Consider the following 13,552-nt stretch of genomic DNA (forward strand, 5'->3'; position numbering starts at 1 on the left):
TTGCAATTACTTGCTATGCATCAGAAAGCTGGACAATGATTATAGATGATAGAAGGAGAATTGACACCTTTGAGCTGTGGTGCTGGAGAAGGGTATTGAATATACAATTTACTGCTAGGATTAGAAACAGGTTCATCCTAGAGAGGGTAAGACCAGGCTGCTCCTTGGAGGCAAGGATCGTGAAGCTTCATCTGACCTACTTTGGACATGTTTCAAGAAGGGACCAGTTGTTGGAAAGAGACATACTTGGGAGGCACAAGAGAGGAAGACCCTTGATGAGATGGATTGACTCAGTGACTGGGGTAATGGGGGTAGATGTGTCAGAGACAATGAGATTGGCACAGGATAGAGCAGGGGTTAGGGCTGTTGTATGTAAGGTCACTTTGCGTTGCAGGCAACTCAACAGCACATAACAACAACAAACAGCAACCATTTCTGTAATTATTTCTGAATTGTGAGTGTTGGTCACTGAGTTCTGTATGGCCATTGCAACAAAGTATTGAACCTCAGAGAGAAGTAGTAAGAGCTGTAAGAGAGAGCTGGTATCAGAATTGGTAGAGGCTTTGGAGCTTGCAGGGAGGGCTACATGTCTGACCTCAGAGGAATTTTCTTTGTGCTATTGATGCTATTGCCTGAGGTGGATTCTTCTCCCTTGCAAAGTTAGTAAAGGTTAGATGCTGCCTTCCTCATACATGGGACAAAGTTTTTGCACAAAATGATGTATTTGTAATTCTATTTTTAAGAATTTAAAAATCATGGTCTGTGCATGTAACACACACACACACACACACACACACACACACACACACACACACCCTCCTATTTGTTTATCACATAAGACTTTCTCGCATGTGTGCCCATATGCACACAGAACTCAGAGCCTGTATCCTGCACACAAATCCCCAGATAGGCCAAGGCCTTTCCTACTTCTATGCTCAAGCACAGCTTTAAGTCTGAATATTATTCCCTGTAAGGAAGAGAGGACTCATCTGCTGAAACTTCTCCAGGCCTCTGTGCTGACATTTCAGTTGGGATGACTGAAAGGTCAGCCTTTGTTCTCTTTCTTCTTAGTTAAACAAGTTAAAATGCTGCCACTAACCAAGCGTGTCTCCTGCCCTTGGGCTTGCTCAGAAGTCTAGGAATTAAAACAAACTGGGGACTTTGAGATCCTCATGTGGGAGCAAATGTTATGTGTTCTGGGGGAGTTTGAGGGTCCTCTCGTGTTCACCAGGGGAGACACTCTTGGTCTTTCGGTGAGTTTCCTCTTTCTCTTCCTCTCTCTACCCACCTTCTCACCCATCAGCGTCAGCTCCACCACAAGGACATAGGATGACATAGTCATGTGTTTCAGACTTTGGGGGTTTAATGTACTTTTTAAAAATCTCTTGTAAAATCTCTGTGAAAGGCTCTCTTCGAGTCTGATTTCATTCCTAAGGCTATTTGATTCCCCTAACACAATGAAGGAATGGGGCATAGGGGCAGGGACAACTCACAGACAACACAATCTCAGGAGAGTCTGTGTCCCTCCAGCCTCTGTCTGATTTTCTTATTCATATCACTTCAGGACCAGAAGAGTGGTGAGTATGAACTGGAGATGACCCTAATTGGCCACAACACACAAGGCTTTCCTTCCTCCAAGTGTGGTCAACCCTCTTCTCACCATTAAACATTAGTTAACTGTCACTGTTAGCTGCCAAGTTGACCCCTGATTCATGCCAACCCCATGCACAGTGGAACTAAATGCTACCCGGTTCTGCACCATCCCCCAAACAGTCACAGATCAGACCATTGTGATCCATAGTGTTTTCATTGGCTGACTTATTGAAAGTAGACAGATATCTAGGCTTTTCTTCCTAGTCCCACTTAGTCTGGAAGCTACATTGGCTCTTGTTCCATTGGCTCTTGCTTCACAACAACATACAATATTCTGCTGACAGGCAAGCGGTGTTTGCATATGAGGTGCATTACCCAGGAATTAAACCTGGGTTTCCCACATGAAAGACAGAATCCTACCACTGAACTAACAGTGTTTCCATTACCTAGTTACTCATTCTTAAAGCCCAGCTCAAAAAGTGCCTGTATAAAGCATTACTGGACTTTCTTCAAGCCATCAAGCCTTTTCCTAGGACTCCGTGAGATGACAGTACCATGTACACTGAGAAGGTTCTTAAGCCTGATTCAGCTACTAGGGAATCTTTGAACTCAGTACCTCAGTTTCAACAACTATAATATGGGGATAAAAATAATGCCTTCCACATTATGCTGAGTAACTAATTCAGTCTTATAAGGATAAATACTGCATTAGGATCATTACTGTAAAAACATGTATGAGGATCTAAGAGGGGAAGAGGTGGGGAGAGAGAGATGAGTGTGGATGAGAGAAATCACAGAGTGGAGTGGCACAATTTGGTGAATAGAGGGAGGGGAGTAAAGGAAATAGGAAAGACCGGGCAGGGATTTGAAAAGACATGGTAATGAAGGGCATGGTTTAATGGAGAATGATTTTATAAAACATAATGAATGGGGATGATAGTTTGAAACACAGTGTGAAGAATGAAGGATAGGGTGAAACAGTGCACATGAACTTTGTATGCAAACCAATGTCAAGTTTTTTAAAGAACAACTTACTATTAAAAAAAAAACACAAAAATATAAACTGGAGGAGTGAGGGGGTAAAAATGTGTGTCAATGAATGAATGAAAAGCTAACTTTTCTGTAAACTTTCATTAAAATCACAATTAAAATAAAAAATTTTATTAAATGAAAAATTTTATAATTTCTTCCATATATCAGTGTTGTGAGAACCAGATGGATTTTATATCATTTGTAAAAGTGTCTGGAGCTTAATAAGCTGTGAGGGTATGCAATATTAATATTAGCAAATGTTCTTTGTGTTTGGTATCTGGTTCCCTTCTCGAGGACAGATGCTGAAGGTGTCAGCCCTGATGTAATTGGGCACCTCGGAAAAGACTGGGGATGTGCAGAATCTGGGGATCTCATGCAGAAAATTTTTCAAATTTATATGGAGTTGATAATTCATTACAACCACACAAAACTCACGGACTTTACTCACAATAAGGGTTTAAGAGAAGTAAGGCATTGCAATTCAGGATCAGAACTCAGAATCCAGTTCTCTGGTCCAAACAGCTCCTTGACCTTGGCTGTAGGCAGGTCTCTTCCTCTGTCCTTGAGCCCCTTAGGTTGGCCTTTCTTCTGCTTGGACAAGTGTCACGAAGCTGTTTAGCTCTCAGACAAGTGCCCAGATGCACACTACTCTGCCAAGAAGCTTCCTGCACAAAGGCACTCAGAACCCTAACTCCATGGGTTGACAAGCCTGATGTTGTCTCCTGCCCCACAGGCCAGCAAGCTTATTAAACCCTCTCACACTGCTCTCCTCCTCGACTGTCTCTGATCTCACCATCTCACACCATCTCTGATGTCGCAACTCTCCATGTCTGTCTTCTGGGTCTAAAGGGTTCTCAGCCCAGTGATCCTGGATCTAAAGGTCCACTCCCATCTTTTTCCTAGTGATAGTGAAATTCCACTGTCCACTTCTGGGCCAGCTTGTTTTACACCTAGCAGGATGGCAAAACTAGCCAATTCCCTTGTGGGGATCCATACACTATATTTATATGATTATAGACACATAATGATATTATACATTACTAGAAGCTGTCCAATCCCCTTAGTAGTCCACAAGCATCTTATTGCATAGTCTTATCATGTCTATACAGGACTCAAATTATTGAGCAATGATTTCTCTGTGAGAGCTAAGGTGCATCTGATTCAGATCATGATCTTTCCAATAACTTGTTGTGCATCTGACAGCTGAACAATGAATAAGGATGACAGGATTGATGCCTTTTAGCTATGGTGTTGGATATGAATATTGAATATCCCTTGGACTGCCAAAAGAACAAATAAATATGTACTAGAGAAACTGCAGCCAGAGTGTTCCTCAGAGGCAAATGTGATAAAGCTTCGTCTCATATACTTTGGGCATGTAACTAGGAGAGGCTATTCCCTGGATAGGGACATCATGATTGGAATGGTGGAGGGTCGGTGAAAAACAGGAAGAGCCCCAATGAGATGGATTAGCACAGTGACTGCTGTGATGGGTTCTAAAGTGTCAGAAAGTGGAAGGGTGGCACAGGAGAGGACAGGATTTAGATTTGTTATTTATAAGGCTGCTATGTGTCACACTCAATTTGAGGGCACCTAACAACAACAATAAATCATGTCTAGAAAAGTCTTGCCACAGCGATCCATTGCAGTCCACCTGGTTTCCTATTCCTCCCAAGTCTGAGATCTTTCTGAAGCTACCACATGGGATAGAATAATAGATATCAGGCTCGGAGTGGAGATTGTGACAAGCTTCGTTTATTAACAAAAACAGCAGAGGTCAGTTGCTAGGTAACACATGCTTATGTCAACCTACTTCTCCCCCTCATGCCTGAGACTAACACTTTCTTTCAGTCTTCTTTGTAGCCAGTAGAGGGACACGTGGCACCACCTCAATCTGCTAGGAAGCTTCTGGATGGACTTATGCTTTCTTGATATGAGATGCAAAGACTACCAATGGAATCCGCTTCCCCCTTCAACTCTCTACCTTAGACATTTAAACATGATGCTTGGACCTATAGCAACCACCTTGCAAACTTGTGATTGTTGTTGTATACTGTCAGATTGAAACCAATCCATAGCTGACCATCCAGAGGGCTTTCAGAGGCAATAAATCCCACGGGAGGAGATTACCCATCTTTCTTTCGTGGAACAGCTGGTGGGCTTGAACCACGTACCTTCACACTGGCAGCACTGTCAGAGCTCCCTTGTAAACATAAATAAAGACTAATTTAATCACAGAGATCTTAGCCATAGTATCAGCATTGTTAAGGAGAAGGTTTTAAAATAATAGTGAAGCCACTATGGTTGGATTTTGTATGGTTTGCACTCCTCACCAATGTAGCATCGTCCTCTGCAGGTAGCAGCTTTGTGGATTGTTACACAGAAGGAGTTAAGGCCCACAATCCCACCTCTCTTGGCCCCAAGCCACAATGGAACTTTCTTCTCCAAAGACACCATCCTCTCATTAATCGCATTAGTATTATCACAGAGTCTACTCACTGATTAAAGTGAAAAGAAAATGTTTTATTCAATTATGTGAAGAGTACAAATTGTCTTCAGACAAATGAACAGCAGGTACACAGTTAGTAGAGTCACTCAACCCAGTGAGACCCATAGTAACAAGCTAGAGTTCTCCCTCAACACCCTGCCCACCACCTCTGTCCCCAAGACAGCCAGTTAGCTTTTGTTCTGGGCTTCCAAAGGAAGAGAGCCTGTAGTTTGGACACTGTCTGTGTTTTTTCCTTGCATTAGGCTAGATCCCACTGGACGGGAGGTTCTGACCCATCTTTAGCTTCCTTTCCTAAGCACACTCCTCTCTTGAACATTGTTGGCTTGCCATCTTAAGGAAAATATCTTCATTTTGGTTGCCTCAGAAGAACCTAATTTATACTCAAAACTCTTGTTTGTCAAAGCTCATTGCCTCTAAATGACTTCATTTAGCCTCTGTCCCCACTTCTCCCCACCCTCTCCCTGGACATGTTCTCAGGATCTCAGCTCCCTGGACATCCCATCTCCCTCTACGTGTTGACCATTCTTCATGTACAATGCCTCTCCTGCCAAGTACAGCGTGGAATTCATTTAAATGAACACACTTGGGTGAGAGCTGGGAACTATGTTCTCCTCAGGGTAAGGTGTAGCCTGGAATATGACGGGGCAGAGTTGGTATCTGCTTTTCTTTTGCGTACAAAAGAGATGATTACTTTTAAAAAAATTTATATACATTGTGGCATATGAAGTTTTATTGCTAAAACACTTGTTAGGAACTATGCTTGCCCTGGGGAGACTCATAGGAAAGAGAGGATCCCCATGTATTTACAAGGGGGGCACATAGTAGAGTGGAGGATTCACAGGACCAGGAGGCCGGAAATAGGGATTCTCTCCCCAACTCCGTCACCAGCTTGTCTCTAGACAAGTCACTTACCTGCTCTGAACCTCAGCTTTAAGGACTCCAAAACAAAAGAATTGGACTAACTTCTAAGTGCCATCCCAGTTTGGGCTTAATGACAGTAACAGTTCTGGAAAATAACAGTAAGATGTTAAGTTGTGCATTTTTTATTTTATTTTATTTTTACTTTTCACAGAACTTTCACATTCACAATTTCTCGATTTGAACTTTTGAATTGTTGTTGCTGTGTGACCTCTACTAGGAACAGACTCACAGCTGACTCTACAGAGAGAGTTTTGAACTGTCAGCTTTTGGGCTGGCAATGCAACACCTTACCCAGTAGGCCACCAAAGCTTATCAGAGTAGGTCCTACTCCCTATACAGATAGAGAAAGTGGAGCCCAGAGGAGTGAAAAGACTCCCCCCTCAAATCACTCAGCTAATTCGTGACAGGGCTGTGACCAGAATCAAGTCTCCTGACTTATCTGGGTTGCCATGTCCAACTGTATAGGGGCTGCCCACACAAGGGGGCACCTGAGGGCACATGAGAGAGAGAAAAGCTGAAAAGTGCTTAGGTGATCAGACACGAAGACGAGAAAGACAATTCATTCCTAATTGGTCTGCTCCAGAAGGGGCACCTTATGTTCCCAGACTTCCTGAGGAATAGGGACCATCTCTCTTCAGTTAATCCACCTCAGGTGCACCTTTCTGCATGCTCTCTAAGGTGCCCTGTTCCTTGTGGATCAACAACATCCCTGATCGTGGGCTTGTACCTCTTCCCACTCTGCCACTGGGCGAGTAACTCTGAAGGGAGGTTAAACACTATTGTATCCTAAATATTGCCTGCGACAATATTTATTCTAGAAGATATTATTCACCACTGGAAATTCAAATTTACCTAGCTGTCTTAATTTGTATTTCCTGAATCCAAAATCAATGGAATTTTAGACTTGACTTGTATGGGCTCCTCCCAAAAACTAAAATTTAAATTTTGAGGAATAATGTAGCTGGTTGTTGAATCACTGACAGTTTAAAAGTAACTATGATGGCTATCAACACAAATCAATGCGTCTTTCATTCTGTTATTTTTGTTTCCTTATTTTTACTCTTTTTTTTCCCTGTTGTGTACCGTCAAATCAGATGGACTGGCACAGGAGGAGATTGCCCCTCCTTCTCCATCTGAGCATCTGGTGGGTCTGAACTGTATGTGCCTTGGGAATCACAGTGCAGCTTCTTGCCACTAGGCCACCAGAGGTCCCTATTATTTCCTCTTTTCTTGTTTTGTGTTGGGGGAGTGGTTTAAGAGTTGGTTGTTATATATTTTTCAGCACATCAATTCTATGGAGCCCTTGTCACTAATGTAGTGGGTAAAGACTCAGAAACCTTGTCCCTGGGTTCCTTGCTATGGCACGAAGTCAGAAAGTATTCAAGCATAGCTTATTGGGAAATACTCTGTGCCTACACTCCTAGCATAAGGCTGTTGGCAACTCAGAATCCTAAAAAAAGAGAGTGGAAGAACCCCAGAATTTCAGAACGGCGCATTAGGGGTGAAAGCAGGAGCTGTGAGACACTCCCCGTGCCTAACCCCTCTAGCCAGGCTTGAGAGGCCGGCTGCAGCCCTGGCTGGCCCTCTGAGCTCAGGGCGCAGGCTTCTTGCGCGCCACAATGAAGCAGACCCCCGTGTTGGGGGCACTGGCTGGGGAGTAGCTCAGGGGACTATGCAGGAGCTGCTGGATGTCGAAGCCAGCGTCCAGCACGGCCTGCTCCACCTCCTCCTTCTGCAGGACCACACAGGAGAACTGGCGCTTCCCCACCATGTAGGACTGGAGCTGGAGAGTGACCGTGGTCACCAGGTGGCCTCCAGGCTTGAGCAGCGAGGCGAGGTTGCGCAGCGCGGCGCGGTAGGCGTCCAGGCTGCAGCAGGCGCACTCCATGGCCAGCAAGGTGAGCACGCAGTCGGCGGGGGGCAGCACAGCCGGGGCCAGCGGGCTGGCTAGGTTGGCGTCGCACTTGAGCACGCGCTTCACTGTGGCTCGAAGCTTCTCCTCCTTCTCCTGCCACCGACCACTGCGGAGAGAGGGCACCGCTCAGCCCCCCAGGCCAGCAGGCGGCGGGGGTGGGGCCAGCAGGCAGGGCTGTGTGTGTGTGTGTGTGTGTGTGTGTGTGTGTGTGTGTGTTATCTCTGGACCCAAAGGCAGCTCTTCCTTGATCTGGATCAGAGGGCAACCTCAGGGAAAAGGTGGCCTGCCTGCGACCCCGACCCCACAGAGGGTCCCCTCTCTAGATCGCCGGAAGAGACAAGGAGCCGCCCGTGTGAACAAGGCAAACAGTAAACACTCAAGGGAAGGATGGGTTAGTGAATCAGCTCCATACGCTATATAGATGACGAATCTTTAAAAATGCAATGTGGAATCTGTAATCTCGTCATAAAGATAATACCTAATCCTGTATTTCTTTAAACAGTTCTCTCTCTCATCTGCTTCAATGCAATATACATTATTTATCCCCTCCTTTCTTACAGAAAAAGAAATGCATAGTAAAGTGGACTGTGGACTTGATTGTATAACAATGAAAGAATTTTTTTTTCTTTTCAAAGAGAAAAACCAAAGAGGGGAGGGGGGTACAGGGAGAAAATGTGCACCAATGAATGAATGGGGGGTGGAAATGGAAAGAATATGGTGTAAAAAAACTCCAAAAATCTCCCCTATCTAAAAAAAAATGTGATGTGAAATGAAAACAAGCAAATACCAAGGGACAGCAAAGAACGTGTTCATCGACCGTAAAGGGTAGAACTGCCTCAGAGCTGACCCTCTGCTGTTGCCGAGCCTGTAAACGGTGCAGGTGGAGATTGGTCATCTTTCTCCCTTGGAGACCATGGTGGATTCAAAAGGCCTGAGAGGCGTGGCCTTTGGTTCAGCTGCACAACACCCTCTAGTGGATTAGACCAACGAAAGTGAATAAAACACCCCCCCAAAAAAAAAACCCTCCCAGATTGCCTAGAATACAGAAATATGTGGTAAGATAATTTTTGAAAACCAAGGGAATTTTAAACAGAGTTCAGAGTAGTGATTACCTCGGGTGGAGGAGGCAGGGGTGATGTACAGGGGAGGGTATGGGTGGGTTATATTGGTATTTAAGTGCTCAAGATGTGTGGTGAGTTTATGTCACCACATAAAGTGAAGTGACCATAGACACAAATGATAGAAAGAGACACAGGTGGGTAAAGAGACAGTCACTGACTGACAGGAAGGAAGGATGGTACTGTCTTGTCTTTAGTACTCAGGCCTGGTCACGTGACATCACAACAGTCCCTGAGGCCACATAACATCATGACACAGGGATTTAGTCAGAGAATAAGGACATGTATGGCACCGGGAAAAAGTCTGCAGTTATGGACCTTTCCAAATTATTGAGGAGTAATGATGTCACTTTGAGGACTAAGGGGCATCTGATTCAGGCCATAGTCTTTCTGATTACTGGCTATGCATCTGAGAGTCAGACAATGAATAAGGATGACAGGAGAAGAATTGATGCCTTTGAGCTATGATGTTGGAGAAGAACACTGAACATCCCATGGATGGCCAAGAGAATGAACAGATATATCTTGGAGAGGGTGTAGCCAGAGTGCACTTTGGAGACAAAATGATGAGGCTTCCCTTACATACTTTAGGCGTGTTCCTGGGAGGGGCTATTCCTTGGAGAAGGACATGATACTGGGAAGTGCGGAGGGTCGACAAAGGAGAGGAAGACCTTCAACCAGGTGGATTCACATGGTGACTGCTGCAATGGGCTTTTGTGTGTCAGAAAGTGTGAAGAAGGCACAGGATATAACAGGGTTCAGATCTTTTATTCATAGGGCCACTATAAGTCGTACTGGACTTGAAGGCACCTAACAACAATAACAACAACTCCCAAAACTGAGGTCGCCCCAAATGTGACATAGGTACAGTGCATCAAAGTCGTGGGGAAAAGAAGTAGATGTCCTGCTACCGAGAAGCATCCACTCACCTGCCAAGCCCTTACCTGTCTCCCTCCAGCTCACAGGCAAATTTCACAGCCGGGGTCCAGTCATAGGCCCCTGGGTCCTTCCTCAGCCACTTCTCCAGCTCCTCCCGGTTGCGGTCTGTGAAGTCCGAGAGAGTGATGTCTCGGAAGGCCTCACAGGCAGCAAGCACTTGGTAGATGGTTGGGCCCGAGCCAATATCGATCAGGGTGTCCCCTTTGAGACCCCCTGTGGGAGGGAACAAGATGCAGAGACTGGTCAGAGAGTCTCGGAAGCCCCTGTAGTCTTAGAATTTCAGACTCTGCTGTGTCAGACCCCGGGAGGGTGCATGTGAAAGTGCTCCCAAGACAGACTGCTTTGGGGCAAGGAGAGCTAGACCCTGCTGCTGCCCAAGAGGAGAGGCAGCGCTGATATGACAGGGTTTACATTGCTGGTAAGTGTCATGGAGTCAACTGTGGTTCATAAACGCAATAAACAGCCATGAGATTGGAACCTCGCCCTCTCCTGAGCGGTCCTCCTCATCTCCTCTGTGCTCGAGCCCATGGTTTCAGTCATTGTGTCAAAGCACCTCCTTGAGAGTTTACAGACTGATGCATTTCTGTTTATCCAAGAAAAACCTTGTTAAAAAAACATGATTGCTCTCAAGTTTGTTCTGACTCATTTCAACATCGTGAGTATTAGAGTAAAACTGGGTTCCACAGGCTTCCAATGGCTTGTGCTTTGGTAACAGAGCACCAAGCCTTTCTTCCAAGGGCCCTCTGCGTGGACACAAAACTCCAGTCTGTGCCCTGGCTCCTGAGCATGTGGCCTCCAGGGACTCTCCCTGCCAAACTCAATGTCACATGCAGGCACTCCCAATTACAAGTGAGTTCCTTTTGAAATCTGTCTTGAAGTTGAATATTCATGCACATTAGAGCAGGTAGGTAGGAATTTTATCTAAAGTCAGCTGGTCAGATGTTTGTGTTTATATGTAGTCTACTTTCCTTTGCATAAAAACCATTAAAAAACACTTCTGTGTTGTTGTTGTTGTTGTTGTTATGTGCCGTCGAGTCACCTGCGACTCATAGCGACCCTATGTACAACAGCCCTAAACTCCGCTCTGTCCTGTGCCAGTCGCACTGTCTCTGACACTCCCATCCCAATTATCCCAGTCACTGAATCAATCCACCTCACAGAGGGCCTTCCTCTCCTGTGCTGTCCTTCCACCCTCCCAAGCATAATGTCCCTCTCCAAGGACCGGTCTCTATGTACCAAAAAAACCCCACTTCTAGATACACTAAAACATCTTTAACATAATAATACAGTCTGATTCAGGCCACAGTCTTTCCGTTTACTAGCTATGCAGCTGAGACCTGGACAACGAATAAGGATGACAGAAGAAGAATTGATGCTGGAGAAGAACACTGAAAATGCCATGGACTGCAAAGAGAATGAATAGATATGTCTTGGAGAGGGTGCAGCCAGAGAGCTCTTTGGAGACAAGAATAATGAGGCTTCATTGTACTTTGAACATATTGATAGGACGTGCTATTCTTCAGAGAAGGACATGATGTTGGGAAGGGTGAAGGGTCAGCAAAGGAGAGGAGGAACCTCAACTGGGTGGATTGACACAGTGACTGCCACATGGTAGGACAGGACTTGGTTCAGATCTTTTGTTCATAGGGTTGCTATGAGATGTATTCGACTTGATGGCATCTAACATCAATCACGACAATAATAATAATAATATTTCTATGCATGTCACAAAGCATTATCAGTTTATTGTTACAAACCGTTATATGTACCTTGAATTTTTAACACAATTGGCCTTACAGAGGTTGCCTTATAGATTGCATTTAAATCGTCATAACCCAGTAACTACCTGTATTTTATATTCACTTCTATTTATACTTCAGAGTTACCCTGTGCTAGGACTATTGTTTTTGCTTCCATTTTACAGATTGGAAAATTGAGCCTCGGAAAAACTAAACAATTAGCCAGATAACTTTCTGGAAAGAGTGTGACTACTTCCCTTCCAGGACAGAGTTCAGGAGGCACACAGCTCAGGCTCAGAAGAAGATTCTGGGAGCAGAGAACATGTGGGGTATTGACCAGTTCAGGTTGGCTGGGAGCCTCCTCTGCTGGCTCAGGCTGGTCATGCCCCATACAAAGCAGGTAGACAGAGGAGATGGACCAGAGCAGGAAGCAGGGGGCTGAGAAGGAGAAAGCTGGGAAGGGCTGCTGGCTGAGCTGAGAGTCACCTAGAAGCTGGAATGAAGCATGACTTCCAACATTCCATGTGGAGATGGGCTTGAAGCCATGTCTCCAGTGGGGTCACCGCCCAGCCGGTTGTTTTGACATCTACTCCTCACCAGACAGCACCACCACAGTGTGCTTAACTCCCTCCTGCCCTTGGCCTAGGACCTGCTGAACACGAGGACCCCAACCCTCAAGATGAAAACCAGGACTTCCCCCATCAAATACCCACAGGGAAAACATGGTTGCATGAGCCCAGAGGCAAGAGCTAAAATGAGGAGCGGAGATGCAATTCTGCCTGGAGGGAGGCACATCATATGTCTATTTCACAGGTGGTAGGTACAGTCAAGGTCGTAGGAGACTGAGAAAGTCTTGGTAGCAGGTCCATGACAGGCTTGGACCCTTCTCACCTTCCCAAGCTAAACTATTGCAGACATATGCCACAGTTGTGTAGTTGTGTATGCTCCATATTCTTTCTCTCTCTCCTCTCTCTCTCTCTCTGTGTCTCTCTGTGTCTCTGTGTCTCTGTCTCTGTCTCTCTCTCTCTCTCTCTCTCACACACACACACACACACACCCCACCCCACAAGCCCCACACATTCTCCTCTCCTGTCCCCTTTCAATATGCAGCTCTTATACTCCTGGGCTCCTGGGCTGAAGGAGACAGAGCCCAACCTCCTGCTGATATTTGCCCCCAAAGAATTCCCATCCTGACAAGCTCCCTCATCTCCAGCCCCTGCAGCCCCCTAGAGAAGATCAAGCTGCCACTCAGCCTGGCGTCAGAGGACCCCATTCTCCCTGTCATTGACCCAGGGTCCCTAGAGATCCAGGGAGAAGGGACCCCCTCTCTCACCAGGACCGAAGGTCTTGTGAAGACACTCCAGGTTGAACTTGAGCATCTCAGCCTCAGGCGAGGGGCCATGGTCAAAGCTGTAGTAGGTGGTCAGGTAGTCCCTGGGCAGGAAGTTCTTCTGGTATTCCTCACCTCCTGTGAAGTGCCCCTCCATCGTGGCTGGTGTGTGCAAGGTCCCTGCCTGTCCCTCTTAATGAAGGCTCCGGAGGCTCCAGACTCCACCCCACAGCCCAGCCCACTCTCTGCCCCCACCTCTCCCCGAGCCCTTCTACTCTGGTTGGAAGGTAGGGCAGAACTGAGACCTCTTTTAACCAAGAGCTGTGACAGCTGAGGCTACAGCTGCCCTGGCCTCAATTTTCCTAGGGACTGACCTCAAATCTCTTAGAATTTGTTGGTGCCCAGCCCTGTGTCCCACTCAGCTTTGCCAGCCCCATGTTGCTTTGTGACTTTGGG

The 13,552-nt window shown here is 45.9% G+C and overlaps 1 protein-coding gene across 1 annotated transcript; it reads right to left on the bottom strand.

Annotated features, from left to right (window-relative positions):
- Positions 1-7,646: 7,646 nt before the first annotated feature.
- On the bottom strand, positions 7,647-13,253 carry INMT (indolethylamine N-methyltransferase). Its single transcript, XM_006902797.1, has 3 exons — positions 13,100-13,253; positions 10,033-10,240; positions 7,647-8,076 (listed from the first exon to the last, which is right to left on the bottom strand). Exons 1-3 carry the CDS (start codon positions 13,251-13,253, stop codon positions 7,647-7,649), a joined length of 792 nt encoding a protein of 263 aa, XP_006902859.1.
- Positions 13,254-13,552: the final 299 nt, after the last annotated feature.

This window comes from Elephantulus edwardii, unplaced genomic scaffold (assembly GCF_000299155.1).
Source record: "Elephantulus edwardii isolate Elephantulus edwardi_28Jun2011 unplaced genomic scaffold, EleEdw1.0 scaffold00452, whole genome shotgun sequence".
In the NCBI taxonomy this organism is placed as follows: domain Eukaryota; kingdom Metazoa; phylum Chordata; class Mammalia; order Macroscelidea; family Macroscelididae; genus Elephantulus; species Elephantulus edwardii.